Source organism: Manduca sexta, chromosome 12 (assembly GCF_014839805.1).
Source record: "Manduca sexta isolate Smith_Timp_Sample1 chromosome 12, JHU_Msex_v1.0, whole genome shotgun sequence".
Classification (NCBI taxonomy): Eukaryota; Metazoa; Arthropoda; class Insecta; order Lepidoptera; family Sphingidae; genus Manduca; species Manduca sexta.
The window spans coordinates 8,783,250-8,803,248 of NC_051126.1; the positions used below are offsets into that span (position 1 = coordinate 8,783,250).

The window sequence follows — 19,999 nt, forward strand, 5'->3', positions numbered from 1 at the left end:
AAAGGTTGGGGTCACAGGGGACATGACCCCCCCCCCTCCCCCCCCCCCCAAATCGTAAACGTTAAATTTGAAAAAAAAAACTAAAATAAAAAAAAACATTTTTCTGACCTTTGCCGCAATGCATTTCTTTCTATAGGCGTAGCGACATCAGAAAGATCGTTTTTTATGCTAAGGCGTGTAAAAACTTGGTTGAGAACAAACATGTTAGAAGAGAGGTTGACTGATTTAGCTCTATTAAATATTCATCCAGAGATAGCCCGAGACGTCTCAAATATTATCACCCGAATTGCCAATAAAAATAGAAGACTTATATTCGTTTCATAATGTGTGCAATAAAATAGTGTATTATGCAATAAAGTCTAATTTACTCGACATATTTTATTATTAGTTTATAACTTCAACACAATATTATCAGCTATTCTTACAATAAGAGAGGTTAGAAATAATAATTATAATAGCAGGCAGATGTTCTTTTGTTCCCTAATGGTCCCTTGGGTTTTTGGGTATTAATGAGAGTACAAAAAACGTATTATGAACCTTATAAACACACGTTCTGATGGCGTTGCAATGGACATTGCTTAACATTGAATTTCTTAACATTTTCGCTTATAACTTCTTTATTTATAGTTCTACGACAAAAGTTACTAGACCAAAGTTGTAGAAAATTTAATTTGCAACAAAAAATGTTTATACATTTTTTTTGTCAGATAAATAGTTTAAGAGATACATCGTTAAAACCATTTCAACCCCTATTTTCAAGATGGCGGCCGTGGGACAAGGGTGGTGACCCCACAAACTTGGTTTTAGCTTTAGACTGACCCCCCTACACTTCAAAAAAATAAAATTGCGTCCTCTAAAAAACGCAAGGTAAGGCCTAAAAAATGTAACTTTTCAATGAACTAATGAGACAATCGTATTTATTAAACTCTTCGAATATATATAAGATCACTTCATTAACATAGTGGCAACGTAGGTACGTAATTATATACTATTGTGAATTTATAATTAGTACCAAGGAACAAACCTTGCTCAATATTCCCTAGCGAAACGATTTAACAAATCCTATATTTTACTGTACTTCCATCATGACAAAATGCCGTATATATGATAAGGGTCTTATAATAATGGTTTTCAAATAAAACTCATAATTATTATTGAATGGAATTAAAAATTTATTAATCCTACCTATCTATGCAATAATTATAGCCTTCACATCTGTTTCGCGTTTGTATCACATGGATTTGACCTCATTTTCATTATAGAATATCTACTATGACAATCTTGAATGTATTTTTCCTTTTTGTATCCATAATTATATAAAAAAGAGTAAAAAATTCATTTGATCGCTATCAGTGCGTGAAAGCATGTTTCAATTGGTTTTCTGCTAAAAATTATTATTTATATCTAATATAACAATGATAATTTGAAAAAATTTGTTGGAGCTACCTACCTAAAGATTAAATAAAATTATAAAAAAACAGTACATAATATAATTAATTTGAAATTACAAATAATTCGAACAGCATTATTAAGCGCACTCAACTCACGCAAACATACTACATAAACAAGTTTGGTCCTAATAACAAAAATGCAAATTATAAAAACAGATTATGTATGGTGTGTAAAATGAATATAAAAACCATTTAAAAATGCAATACATGTTGCACATTTGTGGCTCAACAGTCCTATTGTGAAAAGTAAACAATAGTAGATACTAAGGAGTCGTATTCCAATGTACATAAAATATTTTTAAAGCAGTTATTGGTCAAAGTTATTTAGGTATCTGTTAGTATTGCAATGTGTAATTTAGTGTTAATAATATTATTAAAGTATGTTAACCATATGAAAATACATTTGGAACAGACCCCAAACCGATTAAGCTTAATTCTATTTTATAGTTGAAATATCGTAAAAAATATGTCGACACAATTATATAGAATAACAAAAACATTGTTGTCAGTACGTATACACACCGGCATAACGTTACGGTTAAAACTAAATTTACGAGGATATTATGAAGGGCACGGCATTCATCGAGTTTGATTACCTGGGATTCAACACTAAATAACTAAATAACCACACCGCTGTGCAGTGGCCGGTGAGTAGCCAGGCCGTGCGCTTTCATGGGAACAAACATTTTATATTTAAGTCAAAAACTATTGTAGAATGCTATAGGCTTATATTACTCACAAATTAATTCTGAAAAGTCCCCTATCGAATCCGTATCTATACCAAGGTATAAACTATAAACCAAGAGGCACACGAATCGAAAGAGAACTTATCACATTTCTGATGGTAATTGTAGTAATTATTTCCATATCTTAAATATTTTCATCAAGTCCCATTGTACTGGACTATTGTAAAACATCAAATGCAGCCACAATACAGTGCATGATAGTACTGGCCCATAGAAGCGACGCGGTAGTATGGTTATACGCTACTTCGCAACTATTGTTTATACCCAATAACGTTATACTTGCAAATCCACGTACTTCACACATATTTGAAAGCATTACTAATACTACTATTCAGACTTAAAGATATTAGAGTATATCATAGGCGGTAAACATATAAACTTCGTTTAAAGCATCCCTCATCCCCCTTGTTATAGTTGAAACTTTTATTATTATTAATGTTATGATAAACTCAGATGAAACAACCAGTTACTAGTTATTACACCGGTGACTGTGTAATATGCATGCATGTGCAATTTGTCATAAAAGTATACAAATGTCACATCTGAAACTTATATTGATAACTCCAAAAATTCTTATACATCAAAACACTATCCCAATTGGGCATAGAATAAGTCACGTATCCAAAATAATTATTTATTCAAGTTTTGTTTTAATGAGCATTTGGAAACGAGGATTAATTTTAATTGTTTTAATCAAGTGTAGGCATACGTGTAGCGCAGGCAATGAAAGATGCTTCATCATTTCATGAATACAGAAATAATGTGTTTATTATGAACAAGAAACCTTTCCTTACCGTCTAATATCATCGTTAACATTTAACACAGTAATTACATACACTCAGGATCCATAAATAGTGTAATCAATATTTTTATTATATCCCTCCATGTGATATATACTCTAAGTATATAAAAATAAATATGACTCTAATACACATCTAAATTTAAATCATCAAAAACACTAGCAAGCTACATACACACAAATTGCCACACAGAACATTTTGCTTCACACCCATCATTTGAAATACATCATCCATGCTTGAGACTCTATTATTCATATCGTTTACATTTCTAATAGAAAATGTTTTAGAATCGCACAACGTGATCGATCAATCTTACGTGTACCTACTACCTTTGGAAATTTATCGTGACGAAAGAACATATTTATTTCAATTTAAAGAACCAATTAGGTACGCTCAGAGTCCATAGCATAATAACTTCATTACTTTCATTTAAAACATTATAGTTTCCAGTCCGGTTGCTTTCTTTAATAAAGTTTTTAATATACTACACATTGATACTCTATAAAATTTATGAAATAAATCTCTAAAGCAATTTTCGCAACACCTTATATCTGATCAGTATTCTAAACAATGCATTTATCAATACCTGTACAAAATGTACCGTGTCGACAAACAGTAAGTAGTTACGACAGTTACTTACAACATCATGGCGTATACTATAATTATTCAACAAATGCCCATAATTGCAAGATAAGAAATATTAAAACACGATGTAAACGCCATTGTAGTATGACAATTCGCAAGTGATGAGTTTTGTAACAATCTCGTGTATGGCAGTTGTTCTAAGCGATTGGTCATATAAAAAGCGGTCTTACAAAACAATATGCGTTTTTAACAGTTTTTACTCAAAAATACTATAGTTTATTATACAATGGTTAAAGTAACTGCCATACAGTGCAAGCTTCCATGCTACAAAACTCACCAAGCATACTTACAGCTCTCGTTCACAAAAATATGTTTGTTTGAGGTCAAATAATTTACATGAAGGTACATTTTGGCAGTGTTCCTTATTGTTTATATACTTATTAATTTCTCAAATGTAAGTATAGAAAATATCACTCATGGCTGTTGTAAGTAAACTGCTGCTCATTATAAAATCCAACAATGAATATCTTGCGGGACACTGCGATAATGGGAACTGAACCACACAATTTCAAAATTTGTTAGCGTACATAAGTCTGCAATATAGTACACATCGGTTTAATAAGTTTTAATTAACTCTTATTGCTAGAATTGCTATCTTGTATTATAACAGTCTTACTTATAAGCTCGTCTTATGTTTTAATCAATTGCTTTGCCACCGATTACCAAAAATTTTACTTATAAACTTGTTTTAGAGTCAAGAGGTGGTTAAGCATTGCTTAAATAGCTGTCAAAATAAAACATCACCGACGATTAAAAGTTGAAGAGCAGACTAGTCAAGACGTAACTAAGCATAACTTTGCGATATTTTTATAAGTAAGACTGTAAATAATTAATTTTGTACCTGTCAATTGATGCTATATTTCGTCCAATAGTATCGCAAAATTGTAGACGGACTGGGAAATTACCAAAAATGACTGTTGTTAAAAATAAAAATTCGTTGTCGAGCTGCAGATAGACCATAGCAATCTGCGATTCGACATGTTATGGCTATTGCCACAATTCTATTCAAATGGTCCGCTTTTCATATCGCATTTTTTTTTGTACAGCAAATAACAAATTTGATTGAATAGTGAATTCAGTCCGCATACATGTAATGGCCCGATATGTATTTAAGGCGATTAAGGTAGTATTGCTTTGTTTACGACATACAGGCGACGTTAGCAACTACTATTTAAAAAATAAAGTCCATTACAATTTGAAAACACTACTTAATCTAAATATTAATCTAAATTATATGCTTTATATTACTATCATAATATATCGGTACAAAAGGAGAATTCAATATATCTCAAATACATAAAATATTTTTAATTTCTAATATTGTTATTATTCGTTATAAAAGAAAAACTCTATATAGAAGTTCTTTAGTTTATAATTTGATATACTTCAGGCAGCGTAAGAATCTACATATTTAATTACTTATTAATTAAATTTTATAAACTACATAATTTGCGTATGAGTTATATCGATTTGTATTGAAGTAATATTACAATGATTCACTGCACATTGTTACAGAAACCATTATTAGAAATAAACAAGAAATCGATTGCACCGCCTGACTAAAGCCTTCACTCGTTTTTTGTCATAAACTCTAATTAACACAGTGCATATATATTCTATTAAATTGGAGCTGTTTACCTAGTAGCGTGTTGTAGCCGCTTGGTCATGCGCTGCAGTTTTTGGTCACCATAAACAATTGGACAATAAATTATTTACAGGCAGAATTGAATCATGTCACTATCAAATAATTATGCGTCAATCTGTCTTAACCAAATAAAGCTTAAAACCACCATTACCAACGTTCAAAAAAGATCACAGGTTAGTGGTTGCGGATCTAATGACAAATAATTGGCGAATGTGAACATTTCACATAATGTTAGCTAGTGGAGCGATATGTGACTGCATAATCTATTTTTTGTAGTGTTGCTATACAAGACACTCGAAATGTAGTTAAATACAGGGCTTAAAAGCGTAAATCTACGAACAACTAAGTCAGCAGTGCACTGATATTGTATTTTTGTATAAACACAAACGCCAAATTTTTCTATTGAATATAGCAATCCTTAAATAGTCAGCTTATGTTATTATTGGTCCGTACAAGAGGATAGTTGCAAATTCACTCACCACATCTTTGCGACTAATAGTCTTCCATTTATAAGTGTTCTATCCACTCAGTATGATCACGTAATGTAAACTCATATTATGTATCTCTCTACGCTACGTCACTGTGTGCCTTAATTGAAACCACCACGCCCATTACTATAGAAGGTAATATGTTAATAATTTAAATAAAGAATGCTACGAAATTAATCTAATACAATATTATGAATATATGCTTAGGCCGGCCAACAACTGAGCGAGTCAGTTACAGTCAGCTGCTCCTAAAAAGGAAAGCAAATCACTTTTGCAGCGTGTGTAAAAAGTATAATGCATCAAACCCACATTGGAATGGGATTAACAGAAGAATTGACGAAACAAGAAGATCAAACTATAACTTTCAATATGTACTTTTGTAACTTTGTTATGTACGAACATTCACGGATTTTAAGAGTTTCTGGGTCCCTGGCCAAACTTAACTTTTTTTTCAGTTGAATAATATAATTTACAATTAACACAACAAGGACAACCACGCATCGACTGTTACATAAATTCTCAGTGAAACAGGAAAACGTGAACTGTGTTAATTATTTCTTTCGTCTTACAACCTCTATCGATATTATGAATTCATCATAACATATTGTAGTTGATTTTAGTTAGAGAACCCTATTCCGTCTACGAGGGCATATCCATCTTTTTGCCATCATGGATGTTGCTGTAAAAAGAGGTTTTGTAAATCTTTTACCTATAACGCTATCAAAGCTGTCATTCTGTCAGAACGCCTATAGTTGCAAAAAAACTGATTCGCCCCCGTAGACGGAATAAGACTCCTTGACTATATATAAAACCGAACATGTAGTATATAAAAATAAAATCAAACAAAGGCAATAGTACCTTCCATCAAAGACGATCATTTAAAATAACTGCTTAATATTCTGTAACGATAGAAGCCGTTTTCAGATAAATTCGAGACAATCCTCTTTGCGCAATAACCTTACCTACTCATAAAAGGTATCAGGTTTGTAATAGAATTGAAATCCCTTCGAATGTTTTACGTAAACATCATTTATATAATATGTAACATTTGCGAACGAATGGAGCACATTTTTTTTTTATAAATATATATATACTTATTTGTGACACATCTATAACCTTCAAGGGAGTAGGCTCAAGCAGGAGGCTGATCGTAAGTAATGCACCGAAGTATTAGAACTGCTCTAAAAAGACGCCGTGAATTTTTTTAAGAACAAATGATATTTTTAAAAATAAAAAAAAACTGTAATGCTGGTGACACAATTTTTCAATTACGACGTGTGATAGCGCAATTTAATCTGATTGGTACTAAATAAGGGGACAAATATATATTTATACCTAATGCATAAATGTCTGTTGTAATAAGTTTTAAAAATTCTTTTTATTATCTATTTTTAATAACTACCCGTTACACATAACCCTGCAGAGTGAATCCTCAGAAACGGAACAAAATAATTTTATATGCCCAAGACATATACTACGATATCATTTATGACTTGCATTGTATGTTAAAAATGTGACACAGGTTCCTATAAGATTGTTTATAAATGTTAATACCAAAAATTATAAATTAAGGCTATACCTCAAGGTCCATTTTCAAACATTTTGTTTCACCTTTAATATGACGAAATTTTAAAGGCAGAACTATCCATGGTTATTAATTATTTTTACGTTTTTCTTTCAACTGCGAGAACTAATCACTAACTAGACGTGAATTTAAATTCTTTACTTGCCAATACTTGTTTAGTTACCCAGATTAAAGGTGAAACAAAATGTATGAAAATGGACCTTGAGGTATCGCCTTAAAACATCATATTTGTATCAATATCGAAAAAAGGTGTCCATAATTTGATAATTTGATTCTTTCATTATTCATTTAAAATATTCATATACATATAGTATTTGTACCAGGTTCTTGTTTAATAAGTCTTTTTACATGATAATAGTATTGCTTGTTTATTACACCTAGTTTGATTGCTAGCTTGAATTGTTTAAGCATAAAAAAAATATTCTGTCAAAATTAATAGTGTAACTAAAATTAATACTTTTTTACAACCAAAACTGACGCTAAATGAAATACGAAATAGTTGTATATTTTTACAAACAATGCGTGACACTAATACAAAAGCGATGACTACAACTCTTGCTAAAAATATGGAGTAGCTCAAAACAAGTATTTTTACATTCTACACAACTGCCTGAAAAATAAATGACATTATAGAGTACTACGATACAACTGTAACAAAATATAAACATTTTTATTATTAAATAATATTGAAACAAATATATATTTGTTATTTATTTAACTCGAACATGCCACCTTTTTTCTCAAGACAAGTGTGTGCTTTATAGTTTAAAATGGTATTTTAGATGCTATTAAATTTCTCAGTACTCATACCAAAATATTTAAAAAATGCATAGAAAAATGCAACCAGTTAGTGCAAATTACTAACATTTCAAGTATGTGTATACCTAGGATTAGGTATATTGAATAATATACTTATTATACAAATTATTATTAAGCAGAACAGATTTTTTGTAAATAAGAGGCTACATATAGGTATATTTAGTAGTGCAATAATGAAAGTTTTCTCGGTGGCCAAGTTGTAAATGCCCCTTATTTCTTTTGCATATGCTTATAAAATAGCATATACAAATAAAACTGAATTCTAATCAAAAGCAAAAAAATATTTGTTTACTGACTTGCTGGAGGCAATAGTACTTCAGATGTTAAAACATTGATTAATTGATGTCCAGTTTTAGAGTATTCTGCGGGTGCTACTGATGGCGCTGCACGGGTGTCTGGCAGTAGGGGCACTCGTCCGTAGTGGCAGCGCAGGCGTCGCACAGCACGTAGTGGTTGCAGGGCGCCAGCGTGACCGCGCGCGGCTGTTCCTCGCACACCATGCACTTCGTGGCCGTCTCCAGGTACAGCGCCTTCTCGATCTCCTCGAGGTCGGTACGCGCGCGCGCCTGCAGCGCCTTGAGCGCCGGCAGCGGCAGGCCGCGCGGGTCGCGCCGCGCCGTCGTCAGCGCGTCCAGCTCGCGCCGCAGCGCCAGCGCGTGCGCTAGCGCCTCGTCGCGCTGCCGCTCCGCCAGCGACGCCTTGCGCGACGCCTCCTCCGCCTCGCGCTTCCACGCCTCGCATGCCGCCCGGGCCTGCGCCACGCGCTCGTCCCACCGCGCCACGGCCGCGCGCGCCGCCGCCACTTCCTCACGCAACCGAGACACCTCCGCGGCGCCACCCTCGAATGCGCCGAAACTGCCCGCCTTCAACGCGCCGAATGCGTCACTGTTATACCGCAAAAAGGCCGGCAACGGTGATCCGCCGCCGCCGCCTCCGCCAGGCGGGCTGAACCCGCGCAGTGTGGCGCGAGGCTGCGGTATGTTCACCGGTGCGGAACCACCGAGCGGACCCTCGCCGTCGGACAAATCGCGGTCGAGTGCCGCGACCAGATTCAACGGATCATCGAGATGAATATCATCGAGCGCGCATCCGACCACCTCTTGCAGCACAGTGGCATCGAAAGGTGCGGCGCGCGTGAGACGCGCCACACCCAGCTTGCCGCCGGAGCCGCCGCTGGACGTGGAGGCACATTCAGACCCATCCCCGGCGCCGTTAGTGAGCGTCACGAGAGGTGATGCTGCCCGTTCCTGCTTCTTGTCAGCCGGTAGAGCCGAAGACAGCAGTTCAGCAAGGCTGGTGCCACATTCTTGAGGAACGGGATCGCGCATGCTAGGCTCCTCCGCTGTGGATAAACGATTAATAAGGGTCGCGGAGAACAGAATACGGCGCCAGCCAATACTGCCCTAAAAATTTTGGTACTGATGAATGACTCAAAAGTGGAATATAAATACGCTGGAGATAAGTATAAAATATAAATGAGCTGGCTCGAAAAAGGTAGTAAAGCAGTCACGCATGTATTACGGTCCTGATTACGTTTTCTATGGGAATGAAATTCCTTGAGATTCAATGACTACCTTCCATCCATAATCCCTACTCATTTTCTTTAAGACCTCTAATGCATTCATGATTCTTCTGGAACAGTGGACAGTCCTCTCGACTGAGCACCAGGTTTTCGTTTACTTATTTAGTGGACTATACTATCAAAAAAAATCCTTACGTTCGACGTGCGCAAAGGCGCAGAACAGACCGCGCGGGCAGTAGCCCGCCTGCTGCACATCGTTGCATTTGGTAGACTTGTATATCTCAGGGTGGAATTGCTGCTCGGTGCGTGTGTGACAGTAACCGCAAGCGTCACCCGCTTCGCAATTGCTTGGCTCGCCCCATTCTTCTCCGTGCTTCACGTTAGGACACGGCGTACTACGATACTTATATTTTCTTGGGGATCTACGTTTATCCTGGTCGCAAATATATTATACTGTGAATATTTTGTCTCTATAAATTGTTTTAATAAAATATAGGCAAATATAATACTTACTTTGCTATTATGGTATTGAGGGCAAGCATAACCTTGTCTACACAATCTAGGTGGTCTTTTACAAGGTTCTGTTTTGTATGATGATAATACGTAATTTGTATCTGTAATAAACATTATTCATTGAAAACTAACTTCATCTATACTTTTCACAAAAACTGCAAAAGTTTTTTCAAAACTCATGAAAATTTTAATAATTACGAGTCTTTAACAAACTTTGTTGTTGTGGGTAGAAGTTGATACCAAAATCAATATTACGATTCTTTATCTACTAACTAAACACGTACTTTACTACCAGAACAGATAGTGTTATTGCTACTACGATCTTAAATAACGGGTCATCTCAATATATATTTAAGAAAAAGCGAACCTTGCCACTTGGGGTCTTCATTCATAAGGTTCCGTTCGCGGTCGAGCGCATTGGGCGCGGCGGCGTCGGCGTCGGCCGCGTCGGGGTTCTCCAGCGCGTGCAGCTCGCGCACGTCGAGCACGGGCGGGCGCAGGTCGGGCGCGCCGTGCGCGAACGCACAGTGCGCACCGTTCTTAGTGCACAGCCCGCGCGCGTCCGTATCGTGCACGCACATGCAAGTCTTGTAGTAGCGCAAATGATACCGCCGTTCCGTATCCCCGGCCGTACGGTGTAGGTACGGACACCTGCATCAACAAATATCATTTATTTTATTATGTTCACTCCGACAACACAATATTTACTTGAACAATGTGTGAGCGTTGTTACGAGACAGATAGTGGTCAATTTGGGTTGGTCTGGATATTTAATGTATTGAAATTAAAATTATAGGTTTGAAAAAAGGAATATTGGATTCTTCTGGTCAGAATCAGCCTGGAGTCTGGAATGTGTGCCCAATAAGGATATATGCGAAAATGGATGCCCTGGTTGCACCACTGCTATCTCCTTCGGGAATAAAGGTTTGATGTGTGAAACTTTTCCGACCCATCACAATTGATACTAGCAAGAACAATCAGTCTTTTTTACTTGTGTTACCATCATGGTACGTTTTTCCCATAACATAAAGACATAGAATTTATAAATCTAATTCGTCTGGGTCAAAAATGTTTAATCATTTTGAGATAACACGCCTACAGACGGATGGTGTATTAAACGGAATGACAAATCGTAGTAAGCGTGAAAAAATGTATGAAGAAATGCCTCAAGTTCCAGGGACTAACATATCGTAATATGAATGAATCATATTAAACGAATTTGACTGCTTAGATATTAATATTAGGTCTTTACATGTGAAATTGGTGTTTTGTCGTACTGGCCACGTTAATTTGAAATATGTCCTCTTTCGTTAAGAATTCTAAATTCAAAGTTATAAATGTAGGTATTCAACTGATACATTTGAGTTTCGAAAACAGTAATTTAATTGTATTTTTCTGATTCGTTTTTTCTTTGACGTCTTTCATATCGCACAGTGGAAAATATGTAATATCTCTATATTTACTAGTATGAGTTCCACCGTGGCACGAGTGCTGCAGAGACTGCTTGAAAGATTAACGATAACGAAATGCATTTATTAGTTTAAAAATAAGTTAAATAGTGTATGCTTATTACTAACATATGAAATTAAACGTTTTTTTCATTCACAGTTGGGGTATAATTTGTACAACGTTTAAAACAGAGGAAGGCATTTTATTTATAAAAATACAAAAAGTTAATAAGCCGACTAGCCGCGATAGTGGCTGGAGGTTGACTAAGTGAATTTCGGGCAATTACCTTGCTTTCGTCTTGCCAGTATTGAGCTCGGACTACGTATCTATGTAATAAAAAGATCTTAGGGTGGAAGCGAGTAATATAATATTCTTTCCAATTTATGTTTTAATGGTTATATGCACATTCAATATTTTCTGACGAAGTGCCTAATTTAAATTGAATATTTATTTGCATATTATATACCTTAGTTAGCCATTAAAATTTTATTTTTGCGGAAAAAAATGCCGTTACAAATATTGCCCAACCTCAAGGGTGACTGAGCAGTTATATGGAAATCAGTGGAGTTATTAAGACCCAGTATTCAGCTGTCCATATATGTGGATACAATTTATAAGGTGCTCAAATAGAAACACTGAGCAGCAATTGGCCTGACCCCTAATACTATACTCTACATTTTACACTGGCCCACCAACCAAAACCCTACAGTGACATTTCTCAGTTAACTAACCAATATCATTTCTATTTTATAGAAAAAAACAATTTATCATATCAATGTTTGTTACTATATATTATTACTAGCTTTTGCCCGCGGCTCCGCCCGCGTGAAACAGTTTTTCCGGGATAAAATATTCCGTTATAAAAATCACATATATTTATTCGCTATATATTTTTCCAGGATAGAAACTTGTAACTATTTACTGAGCGCACGCCACGGACGCTCTCAAGACGAATTAATTTTCCCCGTTTTTGCAACATTTTTTATTCATGCTACGCTCCTATTGGTCAAACGTGATGTTATATAATATAGACTCTTTAGCCTTCCCTGATAAATAACGTAAATAACTGAAATAATTTTTCAATTCGAACCTATAATTCCTGAGATTAGCGCGTTTCAAATAAACAAGCAAATGATTCCGGGATTAAAATCCTTTTATTTTTTCCGGGACAAAAAGGAATCCATGTCCATACCAGGGTCTCTAACTATCACCATACCAAATTGTATCGAAATCCGTTGGGTAGTTTTTGAGTTTATCGCGTTTAGTGAGGCGGACAGATGTGACTAGTCTTTGGTCTTTGTTTTATAATATTTTTTTTAAGAGAGACAATTCCGACACACCTGTTTGTTTAACAGATTACGCAGCACACGCAATGGAAGCTCTCAAAAGTAATAAATTTTTCACGTTTTTGCAACATTTTTCATCCCTGCTCCGCTCCTAATGGTCATAGCGTGATGATATATAGCCTATAGCCTTCCACTAACAAAGCGCTATCTAACACTAAAATAATTTTCCAATTCGAACCAGCAGTTCTCGAGATTAGCGCGTTCAAACAAACAAACAAACTGCTCAGCTTTACGTAATAAAGTATAGATAACAAAAAAATAAATACAGTTCTAATTAGAGATTCGAAGCCAATGATTTTTAATATTAATAAAGAGGTAGATATGTCATTAGGATGGACAATGTTAAGACTGGAAATAGTCCCAAATGAGATGTTTGCATACTCTATGCGTCAATTACAAATACTTACTGTCTTTTCGTAGCTACTACTTGAAATACGTCATCTCTTTCATATAGCACGTCAACATCAAGAATGTGTACAACAAGTGCATTTAGGGTAACAGAACACTATTTTCATGTGATTTGTTGGGACATATCCTATTCACGCCATAGCATATCCATACTTTTTGAAGAACATTATTTGCTACAGTTTCATTTTTTATTTTTTATAAGCAAAGTAATATTTATTTGATATGTAATAAGAAAAGTGTATGAACATTACAAACATTTCAAATTTTGCATTAATGACGGTCTACACAAAGATGGATACAAAATTGTGTTATATTTAAAAGGAAATTGAAATTTCATATCCTACAAAATGTATAGGGAAAGTTTTTAATACTTTCTAACTTTGATAGAACTCCAATGGTTAACCTCTTGGGTCCTATAGTCTTTTGATCCCAATATTCAACAGGATCAATTGGAATCAAAATAGTTTTTATATAAATTACTAATTTTCATGCAGACTATACATTCTTTTTAAAATCTGTGAATACAGATCTCAATACCTTAGAAAAAGGTGGGCAGTCTTCTAAAAAAGTTTTATTGAAACTACAGTGGTGAAGGCTTTGTTTGCTGCACTGTCTCAAAAATCCATGCAGATATTATTGATTATACTGATCAACACTGGTTGTGCCACACAAACTCAGATAGATAATCCTGTTTGACTTCCTATCCTCATTACAAAAATGCACTTTTTTTGTCTTTTCTTTCACCTTGAAATGTTTAAGGTAAGTACATTTCCTTACGATAGAAAGAAAAGCTGCATGTACAGCAGCCAAAAAATAAGTTATTACATTTTTTTTTCTTCATTAATTTGAATTTTAGAATAAATTATAGATAAGAAATGATCAAATTAATGAGAGGGAATTATTTCCTATTTTTTTTAACTTTCTTGGGGATCGATTTGTAAAGACTATGTAGGTGAAACTTTATAGAACCTATATTAAAATGTTACAAAAGTATTTTTGGTTTTTATTATGATGATTCAAAACACAGCCTCGGACCCACATATGTGTTGCATAATATGAAAAAAACATGTTCAAATTGAAAGAGGCATTCTTTTCCATTGTAAAACTATATATTTTGACTCAAGCGTAATAATAATAATGACATATTAGTTTACCCTGAGACTCGCCGAGCTTCACTGCTCGGTGTCATAAAATGCGTGCCACTGCTGATCCTGGCTTACAGGAGTTGTAGTGGTGGGTGTGAGGGCGGGAAAGTCTCAAGCGTAATAATCCTGCTTTAGACTTAGTAGAGCCTTATGAAAAATCTTTTTGTTCAATACATATTTGCTCTGATAATAAATATTCGATAAGGTAAAGACTTATTTATTTCTTGTTATAGTATTAAATAAAACTATGAAAACTATTAAGAGGATAAAGTTCGAACTTTATTGACTAGAGTTATAAGTTATTGTTTTTTTTTATCCTGGCACATCAAAGAGCATCTGCATCTGATATTAACTGGAGTGGGGTCCAATAGAATGTTGACCGACAAAAGATGATAACCCCTGTACAATCAACACATTTATGCTGGCCTGTTGGAACCAGATATACACAAGGTGATCCCGGAATGTGACACTTACATGGGCCACTTTGGCAGATATTAATTCCTTGAGTATAGTTTTTCTCCAGGTGGATATAAAATATATACTACCACCAGCAAAACAAGTGTAAACAAGTGTACTCTTACTAATACTTTCACTAAGCTTAGAACAATAATATGTCAGTCCCATGTATCATTAAGGTGAATATAGATTAGACTAGAACAATGTATTGTAACATTCTTACAAATGTTACAATACAAGACAAAAGTTCAATTAAAAAAAAAAACATGTAATGTACCAATCCTGTAAATGCTTGACACCATGTTTTATATAATGCTGAAGGCAAGACAACATAAAATTTTAAAATTTATTTTTACTATATGTAACTGAAAAAGCGGCGATAGCCTAGTTGGGTGTGGAACGGACTGCCGAGACGAATATCCGCAGGTACAAATCCCAAGGGCACACACCTCTGACTTTTCTAAAAAAATCATGTGTGTATTCTTTGTGAATTTATTGTTCGCTTTAACGGTGAAGGAAAACATCGTGAGGAAACCTGCACATCTGAGAAGTCCTCTATAGGAATTTCGAAGGTGTGTGAAGTCTACCAATCCGCACTAGGCCAGCATGGTGGACTAAGGCCTAATCCCTCTCAGTAGTAGAGGAGGCCCGTGCTCAGCAGTGGGCAAGTATATAATACAGGGCTGATATTATTATTATATGTAACTCACTCCGCATCACCTTGGTTTGCACCATTGCTTGATAAATTTTACATCAATATGCTGGTTTTTTAAAATCAGGTTGTAACAAGATGTTAAGCATTGAGTCCAAAGTATGGCTTGATAAAATTTAGAAAAAAGTGAATGCTCAATATTCTTTTACTAGTAAATGCTCTTGTATATGTATATTCACCGTTATTAACAATTACACAGAAAGCAAGCCATTTCCAGGATAAAAACATCAGGATTTTTTTTATTCCTTTAAATAGTACTTTTGTATCGTCTACCAATTAGATCTATGTATCCATGTAAGTAATTAATTATCTATTAATTAGTGGATAATGAATTACTTCACTTAATCTTTAAATTTTACTTCTGACATTGATTACACTTTTTTTAAGCAAAACAATTTTAACATTGATTGCTTCAATATTGTTTATAAACAAAATTTAATGAGAGGGTGACATTAACAAAGCGAAGACAAAAGACAGCGCATAAACACTCACTCGTCGCCATCCTCACAGATGCCCGATGTCTCATTATATTTCGTACAATAATTATCGGCACTATAGTTGAACGATCCGTCTCTCTTTCTCACAGGTCTTCGTCTTCTCTGGTTATTGAAATGCCAATGAAAACATGTGAACGGTCTATGTTGTGTACATTTATGTTGTAAGAATGACGGACACTGCTCCACTCGGAATTCCTTCAAATATCTGTAACACGCAGTCGCTGGTTCAGTAAATAAACTTTAACCACATACCACAATATAAATATATGAATAAAAAGATCAGCACTTGTAATGATTTGGCTTTTCTGTTTGGGCTGCTAACAAAGGTTTAGATTCCGACGGCATTTTGGGAAAACTATTATTGCGCCTCTCGCGACGCGCAGGGCACGCTCACCGAGGACCAATTAAAATTCAATATGAGATATGATCACGTGATACACAATTTTTAACAATATTATGAAAAGGTAAACTTATAAAACATCAATATTCCTTTAAAGAACAATCTTGTGTACAAATTATAACACAATTCAGCGCTAAAACCCATTAATTTCTTAAAACTAAAGTTGATTTCGAAAATAACTACATCTACATAACACAACTCTTTTGAGTTTTGACATCGCTGTCACGTAGTGTTTTCTATTTGCTTCACTCCATCCACTACGATTACCAATAAGAAAGACGGAGACAAAAAATAGCACAAATTATCTAAGCACTTTTCCATTTCACGAAGAATAATCCGGGTTATAATCAAAAATAATACCTAACAATATAAAATATATATCTACCTTCTTTATAAAAATAAATGACTTTACTGATTATAGAATTCTCGTATATGAGGGCCCGGTTGGGCGGGCCGTGGTTATTACCATCTTATTACCGCATTGTCTGTTATTGCCACCAACTTCAAGTATTATTGCGTCATGTTGAATTGAAGCTTTACATTTGCTTATGTCTGGTTTTAAAAATTTAAGGGTCGCATAAAACCTGCAATCCTGCAGCTAAACCTATATTTACGTATTTAGGTTTTAAACTGGAAAACAATGTAACAATGTTTTTAATATTTAATGAGTAGTACTATAATTTAATTGAATTTTATGATTAATATTTGACGGATTTACGAGTTTTTTTTATAAAGGCATCCCTATTTATCAATGATTCAAAGAGAATTATAATATAATATATGAAAACGACAATTATTTTATCCATGTCAAAGTATACAAATCCTTGCACTGAAAAGATACACGGTAAAGAAGCAATGTAGATTTTCGTCCGAGAGAATTATAATATATATGTAAAATTTTCGTCTAGTTTAGAGCTGAGACAAACACACATGAAGTAATGGGTGGAGGGCGGTGCGGAGAGGGAATTATTAGGTTTGACGTCTTTTATAAAAGATTTTTTATAAAGAAGGCGAGATTCGTGAATATATACTTATTATTCACACGTTTTGTAAATATATTGCCATAATAAAGGGCAGCCAAGGTTAGGCTACCTTTCAAACTAATTGTTGGCAGCATTATGGAAGGAATCAAGTAGGTACGAGCATTTTTCTGAGAGTATTTTATTTGTTCATCACACATTAATAAATATCTTATATCCTCATTTATTAATATTGATCATTTAATATGACATTATAAATTGTAATACAATTTTATATAAAACATGATTACCTGCTAAATATATTACCTAATTTTAAATAGAATTTATAAGTTCATAACTGCGGTCATGGATTTATAATAAAAATCATTGCCATAGAATGCACTGAATTTAAAAATTACGAAATATTAGGGCGACCAATTACGTTGCGAAGTAATATAGTTATAGCCAATCAGAAGCACTCTTTATAGACCAATAGTAGACTCTTTTACATATTCTGTACAGCCAATCAAATAGCAGTATGTTAGCGTCAGTTTCACCCGCCATTCTCTTCGATCGTCGTCGCCATCTTGAGCATATGATCTTTGTTGTTTAACGACTCTAACAATTTAGTTAAAAGTGTGTTTAATTTACTTTAAAGTTTATAAAACAACTTGAAAAAGGTGCAGTAACACAGTTTAATTTTATGCACATCAAATAATTTCCTTGTTTTATCATCACTCTGTGTTTTCAGACCTTGTTTATGTGGATCATATTCTGTGTGATCCCATAAAGCATCAGTCTACTTCATGCGTGTTTAATTACAGTATTTTTGTTTTGTTTATAGTAAAATATGGCTCGTACTAAGCAGACTGCTCGTAAGTCTACTGGAGGTAAAGCTCCTCGTAAACAATTGGCTACCAAGGCAGCCCGAAAATCGGCACCCAGCACTGGAGGTGTGAAGAAACCCCATCGTTACCGCCCTGGAACTGTAGCTCTCCGAGAAATCCGTCGTTATCAAAAATCGACTGAGTTATTGATCCGCAAGCTGCCTTTCCAACGTCTCGTGAGAGAAATTGCCCAGGACTTCAAGACTGATCTTCGGTTCCAGTCTGCTGCGATTGGTGCTTTACAAGTAAGTTTAACGTCTATGCAGTACATAATTTTGGATGTAGTCATATTATGTTCAGCTAATCATGAAGAATTCCTTTGTCCTCAGGAAGCAAGCGAAGCTTACCTAGTGGGCTTGTTCGAAGACACCAACTTGTGTGCTATTCACGCCAAACGTGTAACCATCATGCCTAAAGACATCCAGCTCGCCCGACGAATCCGCGGGGAACGTGCTTAATTTAGTTTACTTTATCATAAATTATTTTTAATTAAAATAGTTATAATTTCGTAACATTTTGTCTCTTATTAATTGATCGTAATTAACTTTAACATTGTAATCATTATCATAAGGAGGCAGCAGAACTGAATTCTCTTAATTACATTCTTATTGTGTAAGAAGCGCTATGTATTTGTGTGGAATACTGTATGAAAAATGTTATTATTTACATTTAGCAGAAATTCGTCATCATCTTACTACAGTATCCCATGTTAAACATAGGTTTATAATATTTTAGTGGTTCAAGTGTATTCCAAGGTAGTGTAATAGATAATGTTGCCAATTGCACAGCATTGTGTAAATTGTATTTGGACTTATTGCATTCTATGATAATGTGTAATGAAGAAATTGGTGTTAAATAAAGAAATTTAGAATTACAATGTTTCTCAGTGCACATCATTTACATTTTCAATCTGGTTTAAAATGTGTTATATGTCAATCTTTTTAAGCATCTATTTGACTCAATACATAATGATGCAATACTAGAGAACTGTGAGTAACTTAAGGTTCTCATTAAAAATAACAAGTAAATATATTATGAATTGTTTCAACAATGACTCATTAAATATGATTAATACTAATACCAGTACATAACAAAACTTTATTCTTCATTAACCCATGCATATATTTTGAATGCAGAAGTTATTATCTTGAGGATTAACAGTAAAATTAGGTACTTATTTTGCTTTTTTGATTTCTGATGAATTTATTTTTCTTTCATGCTTTTTTGTCAACATTGTTCGATAAAAAGTACAACTAATAACAATTTCAGAGTGCTGGTATATGTAAAATATACACAGTGCAAAGAATAGGTGAAGTGACATTGTTTAGGATAGTTGTAGAATTCACCTGTGTTAATAGTTGACTCATAAGTGGTATCAACAGCCTGGTTGTTATTGACCCAGTCCTAATAAATTATAATTAAGCCATATCATTGATACTGCTGCTTTCTACATCATGGAAATACACTTTTTAAGTGGAAGTGTAAGACACCTATGTCACCAGCCATGCCAGGATTCAATTTCCATG

At 34.6% G+C, this 19,999-nt stretch overlaps 2 protein-coding genes across 2 annotated transcripts; one reads left to right on the plus strand and one right to left on the minus strand.

Annotated features, from left to right (window-relative positions):
• Window positions 1–1,148: 1,148 nt before the first annotated feature.
• LOC115441538 (RING finger protein unkempt) lies at window positions 1,149–16,866 on the minus strand. Its single transcript, XM_030166358.1, has 6 exons — window positions 16,514–16,866; window positions 16,223–16,432; window positions 10,582–10,865; window positions 10,215–10,315; window positions 9,897–10,134; window positions 1,149–9,521 (listed from the first exon to the last, which is right to left on the minus strand). The coding sequence occupies exons 1-6, from the start codon at window positions 16,570–16,572 to the stop codon at window positions 8,551–8,553; spliced, it is 1,863 nt and encodes a 620-aa protein (XP_030022218.1). The 5' UTR covers window positions 16,573–16,866; the 3' UTR covers window positions 1,149–8,550.
• Window positions 16,867–18,069: 1,203 nt separating this feature from the next.
• Window positions 18,070–19,350, plus strand: LOC115441540 (histone H3.3A). Its single transcript, XM_030166359.2, has 3 exons — window positions 18,070–18,266; window positions 18,431–18,718; window positions 18,803–19,350. Exons 2-3 carry the CDS (start codon window positions 18,437–18,439, stop codon window positions 18,929–18,931), a joined length of 411 nt encoding a protein of 136 aa, XP_030022219.1. The 5' UTR covers window positions 18,070–18,266; window positions 18,431–18,436; the 3' UTR covers window positions 18,932–19,350.
• Window positions 19,351–19,999: the final 649 nt, after the last annotated feature.

Coding starts and splice junctions, on each gene's coding strand:
- LOC115441538 (XM_030166358.1), bottom strand. CDS start 16,572: ATGCCGTCGGAATCTAAACCTTTGTTAGCAGCCCAAACAGAAAAGCCA. Junction 16,433..16,513: donor GAAAAGCCAAATCATTACAA/GTGCTGATCTTT, acceptor TGCGTGTTACAG/ATATTTGAAGGAATTCCGAG. Junction 10,866..16,222: donor ATCTGTGAGGATGGCGACGA/GTGAGTGTTTAT, acceptor TTGTTGATGCAG/GTGTCCGTACCTACACCGTA.
- LOC115441540 (XM_030166359.2), top strand. CDS start 18,437: ATGGCTCGTACTAAGCAGACTGCTCGTAAGTCTACTGGAGGTAAAGCT. Junction 18,719..18,802: donor CTGCGATTGGTGCTTTACAA/GTAAGTTTAACG, acceptor CTTTGTCCTCAG/GAAGCAAGCGAAGCTTACCT.